Below are 24,327 nucleotides of genomic sequence, written 5' to 3'. Positions count from 1 at the left end.
GTAATTTGGACAAGGGCTTTACACTAGTCTGTTTTTCGATAGTCTTCTTTCCCAATTTCTATAAAAATACTAACAATTTAACCTCACATAAACACATTTCAATGCTGACAAATTTTAGATATTCATAGAATAATATTTATTATTTGCTTCTTTTTTGTTGTTAAATTAAGTCTTTACATTTGTGGTCATCACAAAAAACATAGCGATGGACTGCTGATATCTGAAATGTAAAATGTTATTCAGTGTTTGCCTGCGATACTTTTCCATTAAATATCTGACTGTTCTGTTTTCCAAAATCCACCCACCACGGAACAAGAAAACTTGACCTTCAGCTGTAATGGGCTACATAACCTGTTGACTTGTGGGTAATGCAGTTTTTAATGGACTGGCTTGAACCTTTAGAGTCAGGAATATAGCAAGCATAACAGCATCCAAGAGAACCAAGAGAGAAAACAAGAAAGAAAAATGGTATTGAGAGGAAGAAATACAAAAACACCCTACCAGATAAGAATGTTTGGCTGTTATTGTTTTCCGTGTCTAACATCGTGAGACATGGCCTGTGGTATTCAGGAGATTTAATGCGGAGGAGAGAGTGAGGGATCCATAAAGCCTCTGCTCTCCTCCAACACCCCAGGGGAAGCCATCTTTAATTCATGAACACTATAAAAATAAAGGTTTTTCTCTGATGGCCCTGCAGCCTGTAACAAACTCTCACAGCTACATGGCACCGTGCAGATGTTAATGCTGTGGTTATGGATGGATACCGGCATGCGAGACCCAGGATATATTTTATGCAGAAATGAAGTCTACCTTTGGCTGTGCTGCTAAATGGATTCCAATATGCTTCGTGTTGATTTTTTTTACTCTGCAGAGATAAGACAGACACATGAAGGCTAGACTTTGTGTGGTACCAAGCTAGCATAGCTGGCTAAAATAAAAGAAGCAGTTACACTTCTTAATCTTAGAAAGATCCTATCGAATATAAACCAAGTTTCAAGACTTTCTTAACAAGCCCATATTCCAATTTATATGTAGCACATCAGTTTTGGCATTGGATCCTGTCATAGCTGTTAATCTGAAAGTCTTTTAACCGTAGCAAAACATCTTACTAATTGTGTAATTAACTATTTCTGTTAGTATCTATAATGGTGTACTGTCATTTCATTCCTTAAAGTATTTTCCAGTTTGAATGTTACAGAATCTCCCCCAACACTTGCCACAACTTGGGGGAAAATTGAGATAGAAGCTGGTACCAACTTCTGAATTCATAAGTCTCTGCAAATTAAAAGAAAAGGTGTATAGTTATCTACTGGAAAATCATATGGTATAATACAGTCTAGTACATATGGTACCAAAACATAAGACAGTCCGTGATATAAAAAACCCTGCAGTAAACCTGGTGTGACCTGGGCCTCCCCATAATGACAGCTCACCAAATAGATATATATATATGCCTTGTTCCAGTAATCTTCTCATTAATACATCCTGGTTGCTTAGTGCCAATGCTGGGTGTTGCCTGAGCCAGTATGGCTTTAGATATGTATCTCTTACTCATGTTCCAAGTTGCGCTTGGGTAGCATGAAGGGCCAGTCAAAAGTGGTCACAGTAGTAATAGGACCATTAGGAGTTGTAACCTCAAAAATTGGAAGAGTTGCTCCAACAAATTTGAGGTGTAACATCAAAGGTCTCTGTCCAAGGTACAGCTAAGCTACTCTCGTGTGTGTGTGTGTTTAAGAAAACACAGCAAGACTGACTACAGCATAGCAATATACTCCTGTTTTGTATGCTTTATGCTCTGTAAGTCTACTCGGATGGCATAAATATGTCAGAAAAAATTATTTACGCATTTGATTTAGTTATGTGTAAATGAATTTATATCAACTAGACAGGCAATTTTTAAAATACTATTTTTCACATCTTCTCAAACTGTTCTCTCCACTTTACTTCCCTTCACTGTCATTGTTGTCTATCTTAATGTCGTGCCTATTTTTGACTCAAAATGTTTAAAGCAGTGAAGTAAATAAAAATGCAAATATATTTAAACACATTTGTGGGTATGCTTAAAAAGTCACCATTGCCAAACAGTGTTGCCCTGAGAAGGCAGAAAAAAACACAATTCTAAACAGACAAAATGAAGAAAACTTAAATGGGACAGTCTCTACACAGACCTTGCACACACACACAAACAAATCACATTGTTTTATTTTATAGTTTATGTCATATCATTTTAATACATTTTTAAGGCAAATAATCTTCCCTTCATCTTACAGCATGTCCTCCTGTGACAAGTATCAAAAACGTGCTTTTTTCAAATGCTGCTTGACCAATTTTGTTTTGTTTTAATCATTTCTAAAAGCATTAACTAGACATTTGGCTTAAGAAAATTTCTGTTGCCAAAGGCCAATGCTCTGCAGAAGAGGGTTAATGTTGAACATTGAATTCATTGCTTATTATACTGATGCACTTTGTAGAATTCATGGTCAGATTAAATTATATTAACAGTATTCTCTCCCTAAACCTTGAGTCACATAAGTGTGAAAAATTATATCAGCAATATTATCTGGAGTTTGTAAGGATGTGGCTGTATTTTGCTTTGCAAGCTGTGACATGAGTTTTAACCTTAAAGTTGTACGAAATCCACAATGATATGGATAAATAATAGATGACCCATTAGAATGGGGATATGTTGCACATTGAGAATATAACCGAATACAACCCTTGTTAGAAGTTTAGAGTGTAAAAGGTTTACATTGGGACATTAAAGGCTCCTTTCACTTATGCTTCCAAAGTTAAGGAAAATGCATGGCATGAAGTAAAATGCCATCGTACCAAAAAAAAAAAAAAAAAAGATTGTTATTTTTTTCCTAAATACTGACTTAAACCAGACAGTCCCATGTATCTGTTAGCAAATAAGCCTGCATTTTAGCACTCCCACTCATGCAAGGACCTCATTTGCTACCAACCACCACAGAATGTGAACTTAATGGAGATGCTTGATTATTCCATTACACTGCTGTTTGCTCTTCTTATTTGTCCCCGGTGGTCTTACCCTTTCTTGCATTAACCTAGAATACTACTGGGACACGCATCAGGGTGGAAATGATTTTATAATTTGTGTGTATTGTACAGTATTCGTGGATCTGAAAGTATACAGTGAATGGCAAATTTGAGGTTTTTTAATACATGATTTATGTGGAAAAAAATGAATAATTTGTGGTCTGTGCTTCTCTGTGGCAGGGAGAAGGAAATCCATGATTGACAGCATACTTCCTGCTCTGTAAGTACGGCAGCTGACAAGGTCGTGTCAAATGAAATGATTGGTGAGGAGAAGTGTTTGGGAAAATATTCTTTCTTTCTCTCTCACTCTTTGTCTCTGCCCTGATCACACTAAGTGTATTCAGCTGTGTCTAGAGCAAACTGGCGATGCAGTAATTTATGAATGAGAGGCGAATAGTAGTGAAAGGTAGCAGATACAGCAGATGGCCTGTCAATCTGCTTAGAGCTGAAAGACAAAAGATGAATGACAACTTTGTTCCTCAAGCCTGCATTTGTCCTGCTATATAAATAGTAATCTTACACAAATACCTGTGCAAGTATTTCATATCAGAAGAACAATTTGATGAGGGTCTTTGTCCCAGCATACCAGTGCTATTGTTCTACACCTCTTCAAAGCAACAGATCTGTCTGATTATGGAGCGCTCTCTCTGAAGGTCAAAGAGTAGCTTTTGCATCAGGCGTTTCATTTGCTATGCAAAATTAGTTCTTGGTTTGACTCTGAAATTGATTGCTATTAAAAAGCCTACTTTGAATTGTAATTGCACATAATAGAGCCATTTAAGACTCATTGAACAAACTACGTAATTGTTTTGGGCAGTTTTCTCCCTCACTATGGCTGCTCAACATGTTTTTTTATGTCTTAGCATATTTGCCTAAAATATGTTGCTATAAAATCGATCTAATAAGACATCTACTACTTCTACTTCACCAATGTAAATTATATAATATAAACAACACACAATTGAAACTAGCAGTGAAACTAGCACTAGTGAAAATTTTAAATAAATTCCTAAAATATGAAAAAACAAACGATAAAATGAGGGGCTAGATATTATACACAACACTGTAACCAAGGAACTTGTTAATGCTAGTCAGTCACAGCAGCTTTTAAAGTAAGTTAGCCTAGTTGTAAGCAGAACAATAAACCTTGTCTACAGCTAGTAATGTACAGCTAAACATTGCAAACTTGCATCAAATTCATATCCAGCAAAACGTTCAGAGATTTATTTTTCCTCCATGAACTTCAATTCCATTGAATAAAACTGAGTTTGAGAAGTTTTTCCATTTAAATGCTGATGTGTCATAGATATTGCACTCAAGTCATTGCTCAGCAAAAAGCGTAGCTTATGATCCTTCCTAAGTTACATTTTCTTAATGTCAATCTCTAATTGGATTATTTTTTTCTCAAATTTAACTGCAGATTATCACTGAAATTATTGTTGGTTTCTAAAAGTACAATTTAATGTAAAGGTCTGATATAATGACGATTATAAATAAATGATAAATGTATGAAGTTAGTGTCGATAGTTGAATGCTGCACTTTTCCTATATGCTTTGAATTTTATATGAACGTTTTACTGCACAAATGCTTTTAATTTGTTAGAGAAATGTAGCTGCTATGCCTACATCCTCTGAAATGATGTGTCTGTCACCTCAATTAAGATCAAGTCAGAAAAGGCATACAGATGGCAATACACTGGCACTGTCAAGTGTTGTTACACTTCGAAATGAAGCCGTGAGCTCAAAGAGCAACATTTTGTTTTACTTCTGAAAGCATAACGAGCCTTAAAAATTCTGTGACATGTTCAGGCAAACCCACGGGCAAAAGTTGCCCCCTCGCTACATCATTTATTGAAAAAGAGCTTTAAAGTGTGGTGATGTAGTTTTGGTTACAGCTGGGAGACGGCATCTAACTCGAACTGACAAAGAGTGGAGTGGGTGTTGGACGAAGAGCAATCAGCAAACCAACAGTTTGCTGATTGTGTACTTAAAACTCCACTGGAATAATGGTGATTAATGTAATCGTGTTTTATTCAACTACTTTTGATTAATGTTGATAATTGGAAATGAAATTAGAATGTCAGTTTAATTAAATGGTTACTTTTATTAACAGGCATATAGAGCTGGGCGATAGAACGATAACGATATGTATCGCGATATAACTTTTACTCGATAGAGAAATTAAGCTATCGCGATAGACCTCGCCGCTCTTGTCCTCTAAAAAAAAAAAATTAAAAAAAAAAAATTAAAAAAAAAAAGGTCAGCCAATCCAAATTCAGTAGCGCAGAGCCGAACCAATCACAGCCGCAGCGTCACGTCGCGTGACTTGTTACGTACAGCACAAGTGCCAAGCCGCACGTGTGTTTGTTTGGGAAGCAGCCAGCGCATAATGGAGGAAATGAGTGTGCCGACTAGAAAAATCAACCGAGTGTGACCGAAGAGAAAACAGATGATGGTTCCAATGCCGAAGAGATTGTCGAACGGAAGAGCCATAGAAGTTCCGTAGTGTGAAGGTATTTCGGCTATTTCAAGTCTGACAAAAAACAGAGTAGCGTGCACTGTAAATTGTGCCGAAAGCAAGTCTGGAAATACAATAAACTGGAGCATGCGTCACACTGTGCGCCAGGTTATTGTTTCGGTGAAATAAATTTCTACAATACTGTTAATTCTACTCTCTGCAGTGTTTAAATGCTTACATATACACACAGTTACTGTCGGTCCACACATACGACTCGGTTCTGCTTCTATGCCCCAGCTTTGTTTACTTTTTCCCACCGAGGCTTCTAGACTTCTGATTGGCCAACATTTCTGCACGGCTAGGAATCTAGCGCCACCTGCTGCTTTGGCATGTTCATAGCGTTTTCCTTCATTTCTGCCTTTATGTGTGGACGGGATTATTTTTTAAAACGAAAACGGAAAATCTCCGTTTTCAAAAATACCCGTGTACGTGTGGACGTAGCCTCAGTCTCTGACTGGAAGCGCTAATTCGTCATTCGGCTTTTGTCAGACTAAAGTAACTGTTAAAACTGTTTGAAAAGCTCAGCTATACAACAAGGAGAGATTGAGAATTTCCTTTTAGTTCTCAGTTTATTTGATATTGACAAAAGTTAGTCAGTTTTGTCTGTTCTTCTGTAAAACAAACTAAGATTTATTTTTAGAATTAATATTTTGTTTCTAAGTGGAACTGACAATTTAGTCTGTTTCGTTTGTTCTATTTTGAAACTTAAACGCTTTAGCGGCTGCCTTTTGTGTAGTTTGCAATATTTGCCTTTATTTATCTGAAAAAGTCTCATGTTCCTTAAGTACATCTACCCTGTTGAACTTATTATGGGAAATAAATATTTAAAAACAAGCTGCTGATTATTTCACATTTTACTTGTGAGCAACGGCACATTTAAATCTTACAAATATAGTTATTTGGCTTATATCGTGATAGATATCGTTATCGCCTGAAATGAAAAAAACATATCGTGATATGAAAAAATCTCATATCGCCCAGCTCTACAGGCATATTATGTATTTAAGGGATTATTGGTATTACAGTTTGTCAGGATTTCTTATTTTAACTTTCAGGAACTTTAAAGACAGCAGTGGTTAGCATTGCACATTTCTAAGAATAAAATTAACAGAAAAAAAACAATGTGTCTTTGTGTGGATTAGAGAAATCAAGAAGCCTTCAGTAAATCAAAAAATTTATTTTAAGACAAATACTGGGAGGAGTGAACCAAATTGCCAAATTAATGCTAAATTAAGTGACACCATGTTTAATACAATTTTGGATTAAGATGTACAGGAAAAGTTGAAAATCACTCAATAATTGACATGAACAGCAACAATCAATCAACATCAATTTGTGATGTCAATGATGCTGGTAAAGTTATCCAGATTTTTGCTTTTCCTAATGTCAATAGAAAGATAGTAAAAATAGATGGTTATTTGTCCATTTATTTATACTTTTTGTCAAGGTTCAAGGTTCTTTATTTGTCACATGCATAGTTATACAAGTATAACACACAGTGAAATGTAGCCTGACACGCTCCTCGACATGTGCAAAAAAATTGGGGGGGGGGGGGGGGTGTAGAGGAGAAACATTATATATATATATATATATGTGTGTAGTATATACACTGGGTGAATGTGCAGTAGTAGCAGCAAGCAGGTGAATTCTGTACATTAATAAGAATAGACATCTGACTATTTTACAGGATAGACAATATAAACATATTTAAAATTAAAGGAATTGAAATGTACATTGTGCCTTGGTTTAGTGTCTGGAAGAGAGTCCTGTCTCAGTCAGTTATAGATGATGTGAGAGGGCGGGTGTGTGTGTTTAGGGCACGGATGGCTTGGGGATAGAAGCTCCTCTTGAGTCTCTCTGTCCTTGCCCGGAAGATGCGGAACCTTCTACCAGATTGCAGAAGTTGGAACAGTTTGTTGCCAGGATGGGACTGGTCCTTCAGTATCTGCGCTGCTCTAGTCCGGCATCTCCTGGTGTAGGTGTCCTGAAGCGGGGGGAGAGCAATCCTGCAGCAGCGTTCTGCTGTACGGATCACTCTCTGGAGAGCTTTTTGGTCCTTCACACAGCTGTTCCCAAACCACGATGTCATGTTCTGTGTGAGGATGCTCTCCACAGCGCCTGTATAGAAAATCCTGAGGATCTTTGGAGAGACCCTGAACTTCCTCAGTTGTCGTAGGTGATACAGGCGCTGCCTAGCCTTTTTGGTCTGGACCTGAATGTGGGCAGCCCATGTCAGGTCTGAGGAGATGTGGACACCAAGATACTTGAAGGATTGCACCCTCTCCACTGGAGCTCCATTGATGATAATGGGTTTGTAGTCTCTGTGCTGACCCCTTCTGAAGTCCACCACCAGCTCCTTGGTCTTGCTGACGTTCAGCTGGAGGTGGTTGTCCTGGCACCACGATGCCAGATTCTTCACTTCATCCATGTAGGCCGCCTCATCGTTGTTGGAGATGGCACCCAACACCACTGTGTCGTCAGCAAACTTCACAATGGTGTTGGAGCCATGGGTGGCCACACAGTCTGAAGTGTAGAGGGAGTAGAGCAGTGGCGAGAGGACACATCCCTGAGGTGCTCCTGTGTTGATGGTGATGCTGTTGGAGAAGCACCTGCCCACCCTCACCACCTGAGTTCTGCCAGTGAGGAAGTCCAACACCCATGCACACAGACGGCTGTTAAGTCCCAGATCCCTCAGCTTTGTGAACAGTCTGCAGGGCACTATTGTGTTAAACGCTGAACTGTGATCAACAAACAGCATTCGCACATAGTTACCCTGTATCTTGTCCACATGGCTGAGAGTGGTGTGTAGGACGTGGGCGATGGCATCCTCTGTGGATCTGTTGGATCTGTAGGCGAACTGCAGCGGATCTGTGGTGTCTGGGATGGAGGAGGAGATGATGTTCTTCAGCAGCCTCTCAAACACCTTCATTACTACCGAGGTCAGTGCAACTGGCCGGTAATCGTTCAGGGATGAGGGTTTGCTGTTCTTGGGCACAGGGATGATGGTGGATCTTTTGAAGCATGTGGGGACCACAGACTTCGCCAGGGACTCGTTGAAGATGTAAGTGAACACACCTGCTAGCTGGTCAGCACAGCAGCGCAGCAGACGGCCGGTGATGCCGTCTGGCCCCGCCGCTTTCCTTGTGTTCACTCTCCTCAGTGCCGCTCGGACGTCATGCTCCGCGATGCTGGTCACCGGTCTCTCACTGATGACGTCACTGTCCTCGGTAGTCAGGCGGTAGATAGCATTAGCCGCCTGGCTAACCTCGAAACGGGCGTAGAACTGATTCAGCTCGTTGGTGAATGCAGAGTCAGCGTTGATCAGCGCAGTGTCCCTGGCTTTGTAGTCCGTAATGGTGTGTAGTCCGTGCCACATACTCCGTGTGTCGCCCTGGTGGAAGTGGGACTCCACACGTCTTTTCTGTCCATGGAATTCAGTCTGAAGTACATATATGGAAACTTAAGATATACTGAACATCTTTTAACATACACTTTCAGTAACATGATCAATATTGTGTTGTGCGAATATATATGTATATACATATATATTTTAAATCTGTGGATGTCACATGAAAAATCGATATGAAAAATGCAACAAGTTAAATTACATGTACAAAAAAAGATAAAAAAGAGAGGGAATCTTATAACTCCTGCAGTGATAGGTATCAAGTGAAAGCCACTGCATTGTGTGTGAGGCTGTAACAGAAGGTCAGCAGTTAAATGAACTTTTGTTCCATTTTACTGAGAGGAGCCTCCATCTGCATTGAGCTAGAAGTAATGAAAGTGTGGTAGAGCATTGAAGATTGATGCCAAGGAACTCCCAGACCTCTTTCCTCTGCTTTTTACTCTCTCTTATTCATCTATAAACACTCTGTTCTTTCCTTGCTTCCTGTTTTCAACTATGTTTCTTTGTATCTCTGCCACTGCTTTTGTACCATTTTCACTGTATCCGTCTTCTCTCTTCTCTAAAACTCTTCATATAATTGTCACACTCACATGTCTCCTCTCTATCTAAATCCCCCTTTGTAATCACTAAAAAAGAAACCGATGCAGTGTCTAAACAGGGACAATTCAGATCTGTAATCGATTCACAGCTCCTCTGAGCTATAAAACGATAAAATCACAATCATTAGTATAACCAACAATTGTTGTGTTCTTTTGTTATTTTGGTTTTTAGGGTAAGTGCAATAATTGCCTCTGCTAATACAAAGAAAGGAAAAAAAACACAAAATATACTGTTCTTTATATGTTTGTTGATTTACTTGTAGTTATTATTGGCATTGTTAATGCTGACTGTTATACTGTATACATGTAGTCATATGTCTGGTGACGATAAACATAGCAGTCAATCACAGAGGCTTATCTTGTATATATCTGTATATTGCATTGTAAAACTTGAAAAATAAATACAAAATATTTTATTTGTTGAGATGTTTGTTAAGATGAGGTCAAATGTCATCTGGCTTTATCTCTGTGAGTAGCATCTTGCATCCTTAGCATGGCTTTGACTCACACCGGGCACATTTCTGATGTTTGTTCTGTGCATAGTTTTTCCTTTTTTTTCCTGACTCCGACTTCCTGCCCCTTTTTATTTATTCTCTTCAGCTTGATAAAATTGTGTACAGAAAGAGGTCCAGCATCACTGTTTAGCAACGCTGAGTGTGGAACCCCTTCTGGGACACATCCACACCCAAAGTTTGTCTGGAGCAACTCTTGAAAGGGGGTTAAAGTAACCACAGTTGTAAGCCCATTCAATTGCTAATAATAATTTTAAAATTAAATGGCCTAGTGTAAAGAATACTTAAGGACAAGTAACATTACAGTATAAAAAGGCTTAAGATAAGTACAATTACACAAAAATGACTGTAGTAATGAGAAGAGTTGTAACTTATTCGCAACCAATTTAGTTGCTATTTCAAACCCGCATCACCAACTTTCATGTCAACATGATTATCTTTTTGTGTCCTTTCTTCTTTCGTTTTTCTTTGAACCAGTTAGCAATCAATAAGCTGCCAAGTATGAACTGGTCAATGTATGCAGAATAAGGGCCAGTAAGTTTGACAACCAGTCTGGTGCTGTTCTTTATTTATTCTCTCTCTCTCTCTCTCTCTCTCTCTTTTTTTTATCCTACCACAAGCGGTTATTGATTGGGCAGTTCATTTGCCCATTCATGGTGGACTTTGATGGAATAGCGTATAAAAAGCACTGTTAAACTTGATGACATGCTGAGACACTAGCTGGGAGATTTTATAAACCTGATCTTCACTCAGATAACACAGACACATACACAAACAGACACGCAGTCAATGCATGCATGTGATACCAGCCACACTGAGATTTAATGATGCTGTTAAGGAGCTGTATTGAACCCAGAGTTGGTTTTACTGGCCAAAACACAACCAACACATATACTATCCTACAGTCTCGACAAATTCTGCATCCATAAACACAAACTTGCACACACACACACACACTTACATTTACTTAGATCCACTACTTAACTTGCCTTAACAGCTTGTAACCAGCCTTCTCTCTGTCATTTTAATGTGTATAAATGAATCGCAGCCCCCTGTGGTGCTTTTACTCTTCATAATTGTGTGCTGAGAGGCTCTGGTCAGTCACTTAACCCAAGCAGCTTTTAACCACATTTATCAAATTTTATTCTTTGTCCCACACGAATGTAACATCCATTACCTTAAGTCAAATGAGGCAGTTTTAATCCGACCCAGGTGGTGGACTTTCATTGCACACTGCCTGGCTTACTTCCAAATAAGTCTCAGTAGACACTGCGTATGTCAATACAGTGGGGCAAAAAAGTATTTAGTCAGCCACCGATTATGCAAGTTCCCCCACCTAAAATGATGACAGAGGTCAGTAATTTGCACCAGAGGTACACTTCAACTGTGAGAGACAGAATGTGAAAAAAAAATCCATGAATCCACATGGTAGGATTTGTAAAGAATTTATTCGTAAATTAGGGTGGAAAATAAGTATTTGGTCAATAACAAAAATACAACTCAATACTTTGTAACATAACCTTTGTTGGCAATAACAGAGGTCAAACGTTTACTATAGGTCTTTACCAGGTTTGCACACACAGTAGCTGGTATTTTGGCCCATTCCTCCATGCAGATCTTCTCGAGAGCAGTGATGTTTTGGGGCTGTCGCCGAGCAACACGGACTTTCAACTCCCGCCACAGATTTTCTATGGGGTTGAGGTCTGGAGACTGGCTAGGCCACTCCAGGACTTCCAAATGCTTCTTACGGAGCCACTCCTTTGTTGCCCGGGCGGTGTGTTTTGGATCATTGTCATGTTGGAAGACCCAGCCTCGTTTCATCTTCAAAGTTCTCACTGATGGAAGGAGGTTTTGGCTCAAAATCTCACGATACATGGCCCCATTCATTCTGTCCTTAACACGGATCAGTCGTCCTGTCCCCTTGGCAGAAAAACAGCCCCATAGCATGATGTTTCCACCCCCATGCTTCACAGTAGGTATGGTGTTCTTGGGATGCAACTCACTATTCTTCTTCCTCCAAACACGACGAGTTGAGTTTATACCAAAAAGTTCTACTTTGGTTTCATCTGACCACATGACATTCTCCCAATCCTCTGCTGTATCATCCATGTGCTCTCTGGCAAACTTCAGACGGGCCTGGACATGCACTGGCTTCAGCAGCGGAACACGTCTGGCACTGCGGGATTTGATTCCCTGCCGTTGTAGTGTGTTACTGATGGTGACCTTTGTTACTTTGGTCCCAGCTCTCTGCAGGTCATTCACCAGGTCCCCCCGTGTGGTTCTGGGATCTTTGCTCACCGTTCTCATGATCATTTTGACCCCACGGGATGAGATCTTGCGTGGAGCCCCAGATCGAGGGAGATTATCAGTGGTCTTGTATGTCTTCCATTTTCTGATGATTGCTCCCACAGTTGATTTTTTCACACCAAGCTGCTTGCCTATTGTAGATTCACTCTTCCCAGTCTGGTGCAGGTCTACAATACTTTTCCTGGTGTCCTTCGAAAGCTCTTTGGTCTTGGCCATGGCGGAGTTTGGAGTCTGACTGTTTGAGGCTGTGGACAGGTGTCTTTTATACAGATGATGAGTTCAAACAGGTGCCATTCATACAGGTAACGAGTGGGGGACAGAAAAGCTTCTTACAGAAGACGTTACAGGTCTGTGAGAGCCAGAGATTTTCCTTGTTTGAGGTGACCAAATACTTATTTTCCACCCTAATTTACGAATAAATTCTTTACAAATCCTACCATGTGAATTCATGGATTTTTTTTTCACATTCTGTCTCTCACAGTTGAAGTGTACCTCTGGTGCAAATTACTGACCTCTGTCATCATTTTAAGTGGGGGAACTTGCACAATCGGTGGCTGACTAAATACTTTTTTGCCCCACTGTATATGCAATATGCTATCATTGTCTAAAATGGACTGCTCTAAGAATCTGCTTACTTTTTTGGTCATTAAAAGTTGTTGCAACCATTGTATATGTTTTTTCCTTTTTATTTTTACTTTCAGATAACGAGAGGAGATGATGCTTTTAAGGAAGGCTGATCTATTATGCTCTGTTTCAGCTGAAGCAAGTGATTTATAGCTCACATTCATAGTGGTATTAAATATAAGAAAAGGCAAAAGAATGAAAGTCCTGTGATCTCAATAACAAATAACATGGAAACATTTGCACCCAGGGTTGTACGAGGATTTTAATGTTTCCTTCATGAAACAATTTTATTTTTTTTATAGCATCAGAAACATTTCTTATTCATTTGAAACTTGTTATTATATAAAATAAAACCAGTTTTAATTATTTGCATGTGTGTTTCAGGTAAGATAATGGCATATAGGAAGGTGTGTGATGCCCAGGGTGGTCCGCTGGTCGGTGAGGTTCTGCACTGCTCTGGAGGTCTAGACCTTGACTGGGATCTGGACAAGGAAGAGCTGCAGGAACCGGGGCCAAGCATGGACCGCATGCAGATGCAACATATAGACTGCCAGAGATCAGGTGAGGTTTGATTTCATTTCATTTGCAATTCCCTTTAACACTTTCTGTTTGATAAGATATCTGCTAATGGTTTTAAAACCTTTTAAGTACCCTAAAGCAAAACTTGAGTTTCTAAGCTTTGAATGTCTCCGTTTAAGTTGTGCCTGAAGTTCAGTATAAGCAAAAGCTCTCTATCCTATGCCTTCTGAAGCAAGTAGGCTAATCAGTTTAACGACTGAAAACCAAATATTGATTATTTTGTCTGTTTTCTCCTAATTACAGTAAAAGGTACATATTAGAAAGTTATAACCCAATCCAATCTAATATGCTAATATGCTAATATGCTCACAATGGTTATTTATTTGACATTAGTTCAGCATGTTAGCATTTACCTCCCTAAACTGAGTTTGATGCAATGTTATGGTTTTGGCAGAGAAAACAAACTAACTAACTAACAAAAGTATTGAACCCTTTTAATCTCATGACTGATTGATTAATTGATACTTTTATTTTGAACATGTAAATATAACTAAAATGATCATTCATAACTATATACAAGTCTACACACATACAATACACTCATAAAACACTTTTACAAACCAAAACGAGCTACATTTTTACATTGGCCTATAAACCCTGTGATTAAGACCCCACTAAATACATGTGCCTTGTAAAAATGATCTCTTTATATTTGTTTTTTAAACTGAGTTGTGTTTGAAATTATATCCATGTAACGAATACTCTAAGGAGCTTGGAAAGAAAAGCGGCTGGATTTCTTTAAGTTGCTTGAAGACGTTTCCCCTCTCATCTGAGAAACTTCTTCAGTTCTAAGGTCAAATGGTGGAGAGTCCCAGATTTAAGCCCTGTGGGAGTATCCCCCCACGAGGTACAATGGACTACCTCTACCTAATCACATGAGCCAAGGTGTTAAAACGGGTGTGGGTCATAATCAGCCAAAGTTCCGGGTGAGCTCATTGTGAAACCTAGCCCCACCCTATCATGTGATTTCCTGAGGTCAGATGGCCCAGGATGTGAGTGGGCGTTAAGGCGTCTGGGAAGGGATCTCAAAACTGGATTATAGATGGCAGAAAGTTGATGTCGTAAACCCCCGCCTCTGTTCAAAGATGGTCATGCACAGTGGACATAGATGGCTTCTTTCACTCCTCTTTCAAACCATCTGTCCTCTCTGTCCAAAATGTCAACATTGGCATCCTCGAAAGAGTGTCCTTTATCCTTTAGATGCGGATGGACAGCCAAGTCTTGTCCTGTGGAGGTGGCTCTTCTATGTTGTGCCATGCGTTTATGAAGTGTAACAAATACCTTAATGAATACTTTCAGCTTGGGTTACTCTCGCCTTGATCAACATAAATGAAGACAAGCTTCATTAGAATACAATTATACTGCTCCATCACAGAGGGACACATTTTCTATATTCGTGCTGTTTATTGTTTTTAATCTTATGAAGTTATGTAGCGTTGTACTTTTTTTTAACTTCATCTTTACAATTGTTCCACACACAAACTCCTGTGACAGTAATGCTGTAATGTTGACTTTAATTGTGTTCAATGCTATAATTTCAGGGTGTTCAGACCCTGGTCCTGACCCTGACCCTGAACTGATGGAACCCATCCAGCCCTCTGTATCAGTTTCACCACATGGACGATTTGAACGACTTCAAGAAGATCCCAACTACATCTCCCACTTCACCAGGGCTCCTGGACATAAAGGACAAAGACGGCTGCACTGTTTCCTAGTCAAGTAATTTAAGAAGCACTGTACCTGCCCACACTCACCTTTGTAGAATTTCTTTCACTTTTGAACTTAGATCATATTGACAGTTTATGCATTACAATGATGTAGCAGATGATAATGAATAAGATATAGGAGTTTAAATATGGGAACAAATAAGACTGGAAAATAGAACCATGAAGCTATAAAATAAATATGGTGTAATTTCAGAATGGATGCCATTGCGTTTCTTGGTTATTACAACATACTTTTGCTCTATATCCTGCCTTTGACAAAACTTTGCAATAGCATTATTATAATTTAAAAAAAAAAAAACAAATAAGCAAGGAAAGAGTAGTAATGCAATTTTGGAGTGAGTTAAATTTTAACCCATGCAGTCAAATTTTATCGTTTAAACTCTGTGGACAAGGCATTCAGGGCCTTCATTTGCTAGAAGGTAATGAAAACACTGGTCCAGGAAACATTTTTTTCCTCTTGTCTAACTTATGAGATCAACCTTTGCATTACTCCATAAAAAAAACACTGTCCATTTCCCTAACCCTTAAAAAAGTGTCAACCACTTCTTAGTTTCCCTGTCCCTTCAAACAAACTGAAATCAGCTGCAAAAAATGCAAATAACAGCACAATTGGAACCATAATGTAATTACTGATTTTAGTAGAGTAATGCACTGTTACATTACTGCGTTACTGATAAATGTAATGTCATTACATTATTCTTATTGCATCTTTGGTATTCGTTACACCCAACACTGATGACATTTATCTGTTTTTATTATATGACTCTTGCCATTCGTGTCTATACCAATGAATATTTGTTCCCTGCATATTAATTGAATTGAAAGTGGAACTAAAAAAGTCCTTGTCCTTTTTCCTCTCACTGCTGACGCTAAACATCATCTAATCTGAATGTTTCACTGAATTTACTTCTTCCTCTCGCTCCTTCTTCCATGTCTAATTATTACATACTGTATCTATATTACCCTACTCAGTGCCATTAATGTACTATACGAGAAAGTTTGGGAATGGTCCCTGTGTTCTTAGACGTCCTATAATTGACAGCACCTGCTAGAATGCCTTTTGAATATTAAACTTTACATTATGTGCAAGCATTGTTTTACTTTTAAGACTCTCAACTTAGTTAGATGACTCTATTGATCTGTATTTCCTCAAGACAACAGTAAGTTTATGAGGAGTACTTATGACCAGAGTTATCAGTTGTTACTTTCATTTTTTTGTTATAATGTTTCGTAATAAATGTTTGGTGGTTCTGAAATAAACAAGCTGCCAAATAAGACTGAATTTTATTTACAAATAAACCATTGTTTCAACTCATTTAGGGACTTACAGGGGGGTGTGAGCAATGCACTTTTCTCCAAATTGTGTTTCCAACTTCTTCATCTAATCTTCAATGTCAGAAGCACATATTACCATACACATATATCCAAATGTGTTTTTTAAATCAAGAAGATAATAAGTCTTAGAAAGTGTACTACAATGAGATTTTCAGCAAAATAGTTAATATGATTAAAAGCAAGAAGAAGTCTGCGTTATAAAGGACTGACTTCGGTTGCAGGACTGATCGAGTCCGGCATATGCAAAATACAGGCTGTTTAATGTTGTTAAATAGTCAGCACTGATTTTTTAAATTTGTTTATTAATGAACAAAAAGTTATTCTCAGTGTTTAAAAAAATAATCACACAAAAAAAAATCCACTTTATATTGGCATGTATGTAGGTGTAGATCTCAATTTAGTGTATGGATATTCTACAGCAGTTCTTTACCTAGGTCTCAGATAGATTAAGAAGGGTAAACTAATTATCTGGATAATAAATAATATATAAAGCCAAAACTAAATATTCATCAGATAGGCTGTGAACATCAGATAACACCTTAAGCAGCTGCAAGCTTTGGTTGTCTTTAGAAATTAAGGTATTTACATTTTGTAAACATAACAGATTTTTTTCAGTATGACTCAGGGATAGGCCAAGATCAAAAGATATATACATTCCTAGCTAAAGCCAGATGATACTGATTATTACATTATACAAATATATCTAATACATCTTAATAGCATCTTTGATTGCTTATATAATAGAATAACTTTAACATTAATATGTGATTGCTCCCTTCTTTTCTTTGTAGATACTTCCTGGCAGGGGTGGCTCTTTTTGTCCTTGGTGCCCTGATTGGTTGGTTTACTCACACATCTACTATCAAATCACCTGTTCTGCCACCCGACAGCTCCGACCTGCTGGAGGAGTTGTTAAAAGGAATTACCGCTGACAAGATAGATGCCCTTCAAAAGTAAGCCCCCAGTTTCAAAATTTATATTGCCCTTCTTGAATTAAACGCTTTTCTTTGAAACCACTCTTTCAAAAACACTATTCAGCTCAGTAAGGTTTATGTACAGACTAATTGCGTTATCAATGGTGTTATCATAAAGGGAAAGCAATATGGCTATGATGGAGTAGGGCCGAATGATTTTTTTAAAAGAAGTAACACAGGTGGACAGAGAGGAAGTCTCTGTCTACCCGTCTGAGGGCCCCTAACTTCACTATTATTTCCACTTGTTACCTTCTAGCCAGACACTGATCTATTTATAGCCAAAGAAGAAAGAAAAGATCCAGAGATAGCAGAAAGAGAGAAAGGGGAGAAAATGAGAGATAAAAAAGTAGCAGGTAACAAATCTTTTTTTATTTTTTTAATTTATTTATTTTTCTAATACTGATACAAACCTCCAACCTGAACGTTGTTTTCTCCAAGCCAAAGGATCACAGGATGCCTGGGTGTATGTGTCTGTGTGAGATAACAGGCTTTGCCACTGAACTGAAACAATCATGTCACCATGGTTTCTCTCTGAGTTTTCCATGCTTTTTATAATTTATTTTCTCACATTTATATTTCATGGTGCCAGAAACACCCCCATCCAACCTTCCATAACCACCAAAGCTACCCACACACACACTTACACACTACATCTCTACCATCTGTGTGAATGATGAGGTTTTTCTCCATCGCAGTTATCAGTGAATTTAAATGGTTATTTGTTGCTCCTGTCAGTCCTTCATGCAAGAGTTTGTCATTTATTTTAACTAAGAACATCAACACATATGACTAATGTTTTAGATAGGTGAAGCATGAAATTAGAGGAGTGGTCTGCATTAAAAAATGGTGCTAAAATAGAATGTACATACGTCATGGTCTTTGTAGACATTATGGACACCCAGCTTTGTGAACACAATAACTCGAGAACAGGACCACACAGGATTTTCAAATTGGTAATATTAGTAATAGCATCTGATAAAAATGTCAAAAAAGTACCATTACCTCATGGTAAGGAATCCGATCACTAGAGAACCCTAACTGGATCATCTAGAAAGATGAGAGGTAGCACTAGCGGCAGTTTTTTTTTTTTTTTTTGGGGGGGGGGGTTGTGACAAACAACCCTAAAACTAGCCCTCACGTATCAATTCCTCTCAGTTTCCATTAAGGATATATTTAGGCTTTCTTTAATAATGGGAAAAACAGTTTGTTGGGATGCTGTGGAAAAAATCAGAATGCAGTTTTAAACTAAAGAAAGAAGGCAGAAAGAATTATCTATATGAAATATTACAAGGGTAAGGTAAAGGTGGCAAAGCTAAACACAATTCATGCAGATTTTATTATTTAGTTCCAATGTACAGCACTTTGCATCAGCTGTGGTTGTTTTAAAGTGCTTTATAAACAAAGATGATGATGATGATGATGATGATGATTGCAATTTTAGAAATAGTGATGCATGTGTGGTAAATGAATTGATTCCTTTATAGTGCTTTTGTACTCTTCCAGAGCGCTTTATGCAACATTCACCCATTCACACCAGCACTTTTTCCCACCTAAGCTTAAGTGCTTTCTCAGAGAGAAAGTTGAGGTTAGTATCTTGCCCAAGGATATTTGGCATGTAGACTGGAGCAGCCATGGATTGAACCACCAACCTTCTGATTAGATTATGCTTTACCTCCTGAGCTACAGATGGGGCAATTGCGGCTCAAGAGCTGGCAGTTCGACCACCGGCTCGGACAGTCTCAGTCGTTGTGTCCTTGGGCAAGACTGAGACTGAGACTGTGAATGTGTGTGTGTGTGTGAATGGGTGGATGGCTGTATGTAGTGTAAAGTGCTTTGGGGTCCATAGGGACTAAGTAAAGCACTATACAAATACAGGCCATTTTACAGATACCCCTGTATCAATAGTATATGTATGAATAAAAGCAGACCTCAACATAGAACAACAGAAACTTGTGTAGACAAACAGCAGGCCCCTGTGCCATCATCCCTCTTTCTCTGGTTCAAATTTGCAAATACATCAGGACTTTTCCCTGGATCCAGTCCAATAGATGTGGTTAGCCACAAATAAATGATAAATTATTGTAGCAAATATTCTTAATCATTTTCTCTTGTTTCTCTATAATTTTACTTCAACAATCCTTCCCATTTACACCCACAACTTCAAGGCTATTATTGAAAAAGCTTCACAGTTAAAGGTGAAATGTGATCATTACTACACTTTGAAGGGGGTAGTATGTAGTTTTATATTGCCATTCATTGAAACTGATGGCATTTAGGGTTACTCCAGTCATCTCCGTCATCAATTACGATAATGATTCTATATTCACAATCATATGTTATGATAAAAATCTGTTATTTATGGACTCTTTACAAATAGATAGATACTTTAGGTATCTATAGTTTGGTTCAGTGGATATTCCAATATTTGCTTAACCTAGAGTCTGATCATTCTTTTTTTACTATTTACTTTATAAGGCACAGAAAACTGTGAAAAAAAGCTATCTGACTTTATGTTGAGTCTGGGATAGCAAAACTAAATGGTAAATGGCCTGTATTTATATAGCGCTTTACTAGTCCCTAAGGACCCCAAAGCGCTTTACATATCCAGTCATCCACCCATTCACACACACATTCACACACTGGTGATGGCAAGCTACATTGTAGCCACAGCCACCCTGGGGCGCACTGACACACTGGCGCCACCGGGCCCTCTGACCACCACCAGTAGGCAACGGGTGAAGTGTCTTGCCCAAGGACACAACAACCGAGACTGTCCAAGCCGGGGCTCGAACCGGCAACCGGCAAAACTAAGACGGGAGCAGACAAAGCAAAAGAGACACATGAAAGGACTTCTGAAGACAGAGAAAGATGTAAGAGGAAAAAGGGGAGTCTAAGGAGATGATGGCGGAAGGGGAGCGTATTTAAACAGCTTTGCTTGACTAGACAGGGGAAATATCTTCGTGTGAATTAATTACTGTTTGGTTTGCAGGAATCTCCCACATTGAGTGATTATTACATTTGCATGAATAGCTCCCATATTCAACAAATAACAATCAGTGTACATATTGTTTGGAATTGTGACTGTCTTTGCACAAACTAATTAAGTCCCCTTTTGTTTATTATATAATATTTCCAATCTTTGGCCTTGTTTCTTAGCAAAATAGGGGGTGTCACAGCAGAAGAGAACAGACTTTTTTTTTCCAAGCTTGTCACTGTAGAAAGTTTATGCAACCAATTCTTTTTCAATTTACACTTCAAAGAGGTGTGTAAGCAAGCAGAGCTACTTTGAGAGAAAATGGATTAAGTTCAAATCCTTAGAAGATGGGCTGTCACTGCTAGTATCTTTGCCTGTCTAATACTTATATCTCTCCTGCTAATTATACTCCTGTAATAAATTTTTGAGCTATATGGAAGTACATTTTTTTGGTTGTTGCTTTTCTGCATACAGGTCTGCACATATCTCAAATGTGAACAACTGCCTGTGGTTTTTAAGTTTTTAGAGATTTTAGGAGTAAATTATGACTGCAATCACTGCAAATTCCGGTTTGGTGATATGATCAGATGGCAAATCTTTATCTAGCTGATTTAGTCTTATCTAGATGATATAGATCTTGCTGTGCTAGCACCAGAACAAGCAGTAACATACATCACAAGCTATTAACACAAAAGTGAATTAAAAAAAAAAAAAGCTTAAAAGTGGACTTTTAAGCTTTGTGGAAAACTGCAATTTTAGATAACTAGCTAGCAGATGATGGCTGTTAAAACAGTGAATCTGTCTCTATTTAGCTTATTTAGCTCCATCTACTATTTTGTGTGAGTTTCTTTGTAAATTGCCTATCGCTTGACTAAGTGTGTCAATTATTTTTGTTGTACATTTTTATGTGATGCTAATGACCAATGCAGAAATTTGAACTTGCATAGTTCAAATGTCTTGATATCTGACATGCTTTGTGGACAGTACCAGTTTTCTCTGCATATTTGGAAAAATAATGAAAATTATAATGAAAATAATGAAATTATCCATGTTTGTTGACTGAATGGCTCTTTGGCAGTAGAACACATATTATATGTGCTAATAAAATAATCAAAAACCTAAACACACCTTATAGCCTTGTTAAAGCTACTGTATACATGTTTATTCTATTTGGTTATTGAAAAGAAGGGTTTTAGAGGATTTTGTGCAAGAAAACTAAACTACCAGAGAACTGGTCATGGAGAAAGCTGCTGAACGTGAAATGAATATGGGTGTCCTTGATAAGATTACTCGGTAAAACGTCTGACTTCTGGCTTTCTTAAATTATTTTCTTTTATTTTTTATGGAGTGTGAGCAGTGCTAGATACTTATCACTGATTTAGAGCTGACCACGTCCTCACTATTTGTAACTCTAATGTATCTACTACCTGTTCTTGTAGTAATGAAAAGTTTATCTAAGTAATTGCCAATTGGACCAGCTTTTTTTCTTTCTTTTTTTTACCTCTAACCACTTGAATGTCTCTAAACGTCATTAACTTTTTATGCGCATTTGGTCACCACATTGCTGTGCATTGCTTCCAGTGTTGACACGGCTTCACTTATGAGGCCGTAAATCTTTTTAGGATTTAACCAAAATCTCACAGAGCAGGCACTTCCCTTACCAAAGCCAATGCCCATTTTTGCACTTTCTTTAGAGAAACAACCCCTCATCTTCAGCTGCCTGTAATAACTGCCTCTAAATAAGAAAATTTAGATGAGCTTGTTTGTGTGTAGCAGACATGCTTTCGATGGGTGTTTCGTGTACAGTCACGATCCTGCTGTGTTGCAGTGTGACCCATCATCTATAGGTTCTCATCCATCTTGACATCACTGCAGCTCATTTCACTGATTACTTCATCTCTTCATTAAAGTTAAGTTAATCACTGAAATCAGTTGCTTTAGTGACTGATTGCAGAGACTCTCTGGCCATGATAGCACTGTAACCTTTCTATATTGATGGAAGTATAATTAAGCTTTTTTACTGTGTTTCTACTCTTGTGTATGCGCACAAGTCCACATGAGTGAATTGACGATTGTAGGCAGAACCGAGGAGATTGTGCTACCAGAATAGAATTTTGCAGACATTGAGGACAGCTACAAGTACCTTGGAATCCTATAGGGAAATGGGAACCATAAAAAGGCCAGTAAGAAAACCACAACCACCAAACATCTGCAGAGTGAGTCAAGGCCTCAGAAGTCAGCTGATTCCCAGTCAGCAGTGCCTAGGGCAATCAGCACCTGGTCATCATATACCCTGCTGGACTAATCAGTTGGCCAAAGGAGGAGGTGGATGCCACTGACATCAAGACAAGAAAGCTCCTTACCATGCATGGCATGTCGCACTGGCAGACTTAACAAGTGGCTGATATCAAGAAATCCTACCAATGGCTGGACTGAAAGACAGCACAGAGGCGCTAATCATGGCAGCACAGGAACAAGCTCTAAGGACAAGTTCAGTAGAGGGTGAGGTCTACCACACCAGGCAGGACCCCAGGTACAGGCTGTGCAAAGATGCCCCTGAGCCAATCCAGCACATAACAGCAGGGTGCAAGATGGTAGCAGGCAGGGGATACATGGAACGCCACAACCAAGTGGCCGGTGTTGTATACAGAAACATCTGTGCCTGGAAGTACCAAGGCGAAAATGGGATACATCCCTAGGGTGGTTGAGAATGACCAAAGCTTATGGTTTCTGAAAATCGATGTTGTTTTAAGTCATATTCACACAGACATATAGAATATTCCAAGTAATATTCCATGTCAAAAGACGTGGAAGCTTTTGTGGCTGAGCACATGTGTGTGTGTGTGTGCAGTATCCTAACTTGAAATGCAGCCCTTATCAAAATAACACCGAGCAATATGACAGCCATATCAATAACACTGTGTTTGGTGTTTCCAATAACATCAGACTGTAAATGGTAAATATGAAGTAGAATAAATGAATACAAATCCACAGCATAAGTAAGACCGCATCCAAACTGAGACATTATATAATTTGCAGTAGTTCCATTTAGATTATTCCAATGTTCAGTGCCAGGGTTTTGTGTTGAAATATAGACATATTTTATTTTCATGAACGGGATTTCTTGCTCATATAAAGCAATCAAGGGAAGCACAGAAGAGCAAAATACAGTAAGAGGGGAATGAAGGAAACAAATGAAGATGGAAAGGGTAAGCAGTCAACAGTGTGAATAAAAGGAGAGGGAAAGAAAAAAGAGGCCATATTTGACAATGACACTAGTCTAACATGGTGTTTGCTGAAAAAAAAAAAGAACATGAGAACAAGAAATAAGTTTAAAGGTACTTCAGATAATCTTTTTTTTTTAATTTCTTCATGTAAATTTTTAACGATGATAAATGTGTGACAATAGGGGAGGAGACATTTTTAAAGTCATTTTTTAAATAAAATAAGCTTATTTTCCTGATATGGAGATGAATGAATGATTATACAGGGATAGAAATATGAGATAAATGGACTTAATGTATTCCTATGCCACAACTAGTTCTTACAATCATGAAGAAATATTCTATATTGTAATGGCAATAAAGTGAATGAGAGAATAAAGGGAAATGTTTAAATTGCACTGAGATCTACTTGGGTTGCTGTGGGGCCCAGAAACTAAAATTGGCTGTGCTGCTTTAAAACCAAGGTTGAGAATAGATTTAATATATGTTTT

At 38.4% G+C, this 24,327-nt stretch overlaps 1 protein-coding gene across 1 annotated transcript in view; it reads left to right on the top strand.

The window, feature by feature from the left end:
* Positions 1 to 24,327, top strand: part of naaladl2 (N-acetylated alpha-linked acidic dipeptidase like 2) — a 546,561-nt gene that overhangs the window by 208,507 nt on the left and 313,727 nt on the right. Inside the window, exons 4-7 of the mRNA XM_086283107.1 lie at positions 3,238 to 3,277; positions 13,408 to 13,584; positions 15,144 to 15,321; positions 17,456 to 17,617. Coding sequence (XP_086139233.1) covers positions 13,416 to 13,584; positions 15,144 to 15,321; positions 17,456 to 17,617 — 509 coding nt within the window. The 5' untranslated portion in view covers positions 3,238 to 3,277; positions 13,408 to 13,415. The remainder of the gene's footprint in view (positions 1 to 3,237; positions 3,278 to 13,407; positions 13,585 to 15,143; positions 15,322 to 17,455; positions 17,618 to 24,327) is intronic.

Source organism: Aulonocara sp. 'chitande type north' Nkhata Bay, linkage group LG23 (genome assembly GCF_057382095.1).
Source record: "Aulonocara sp. 'chitande type north' Nkhata Bay isolate Kocher_YH1m ecotype deep benthic linkage group LG23, A_spYH_male_GT1.1, whole genome shotgun sequence".
Lineage (NCBI taxonomy): Eukaryota > Metazoa > Chordata > Actinopteri > Cichliformes > Cichlidae > Aulonocara > Aulonocara sp. 'chitande type north' Nkhata Bay.
The sequence above is the reverse complement of the archived record's forward strand: the minus strand, read 5'-3'. Positions and strand labels throughout refer to the sequence as shown.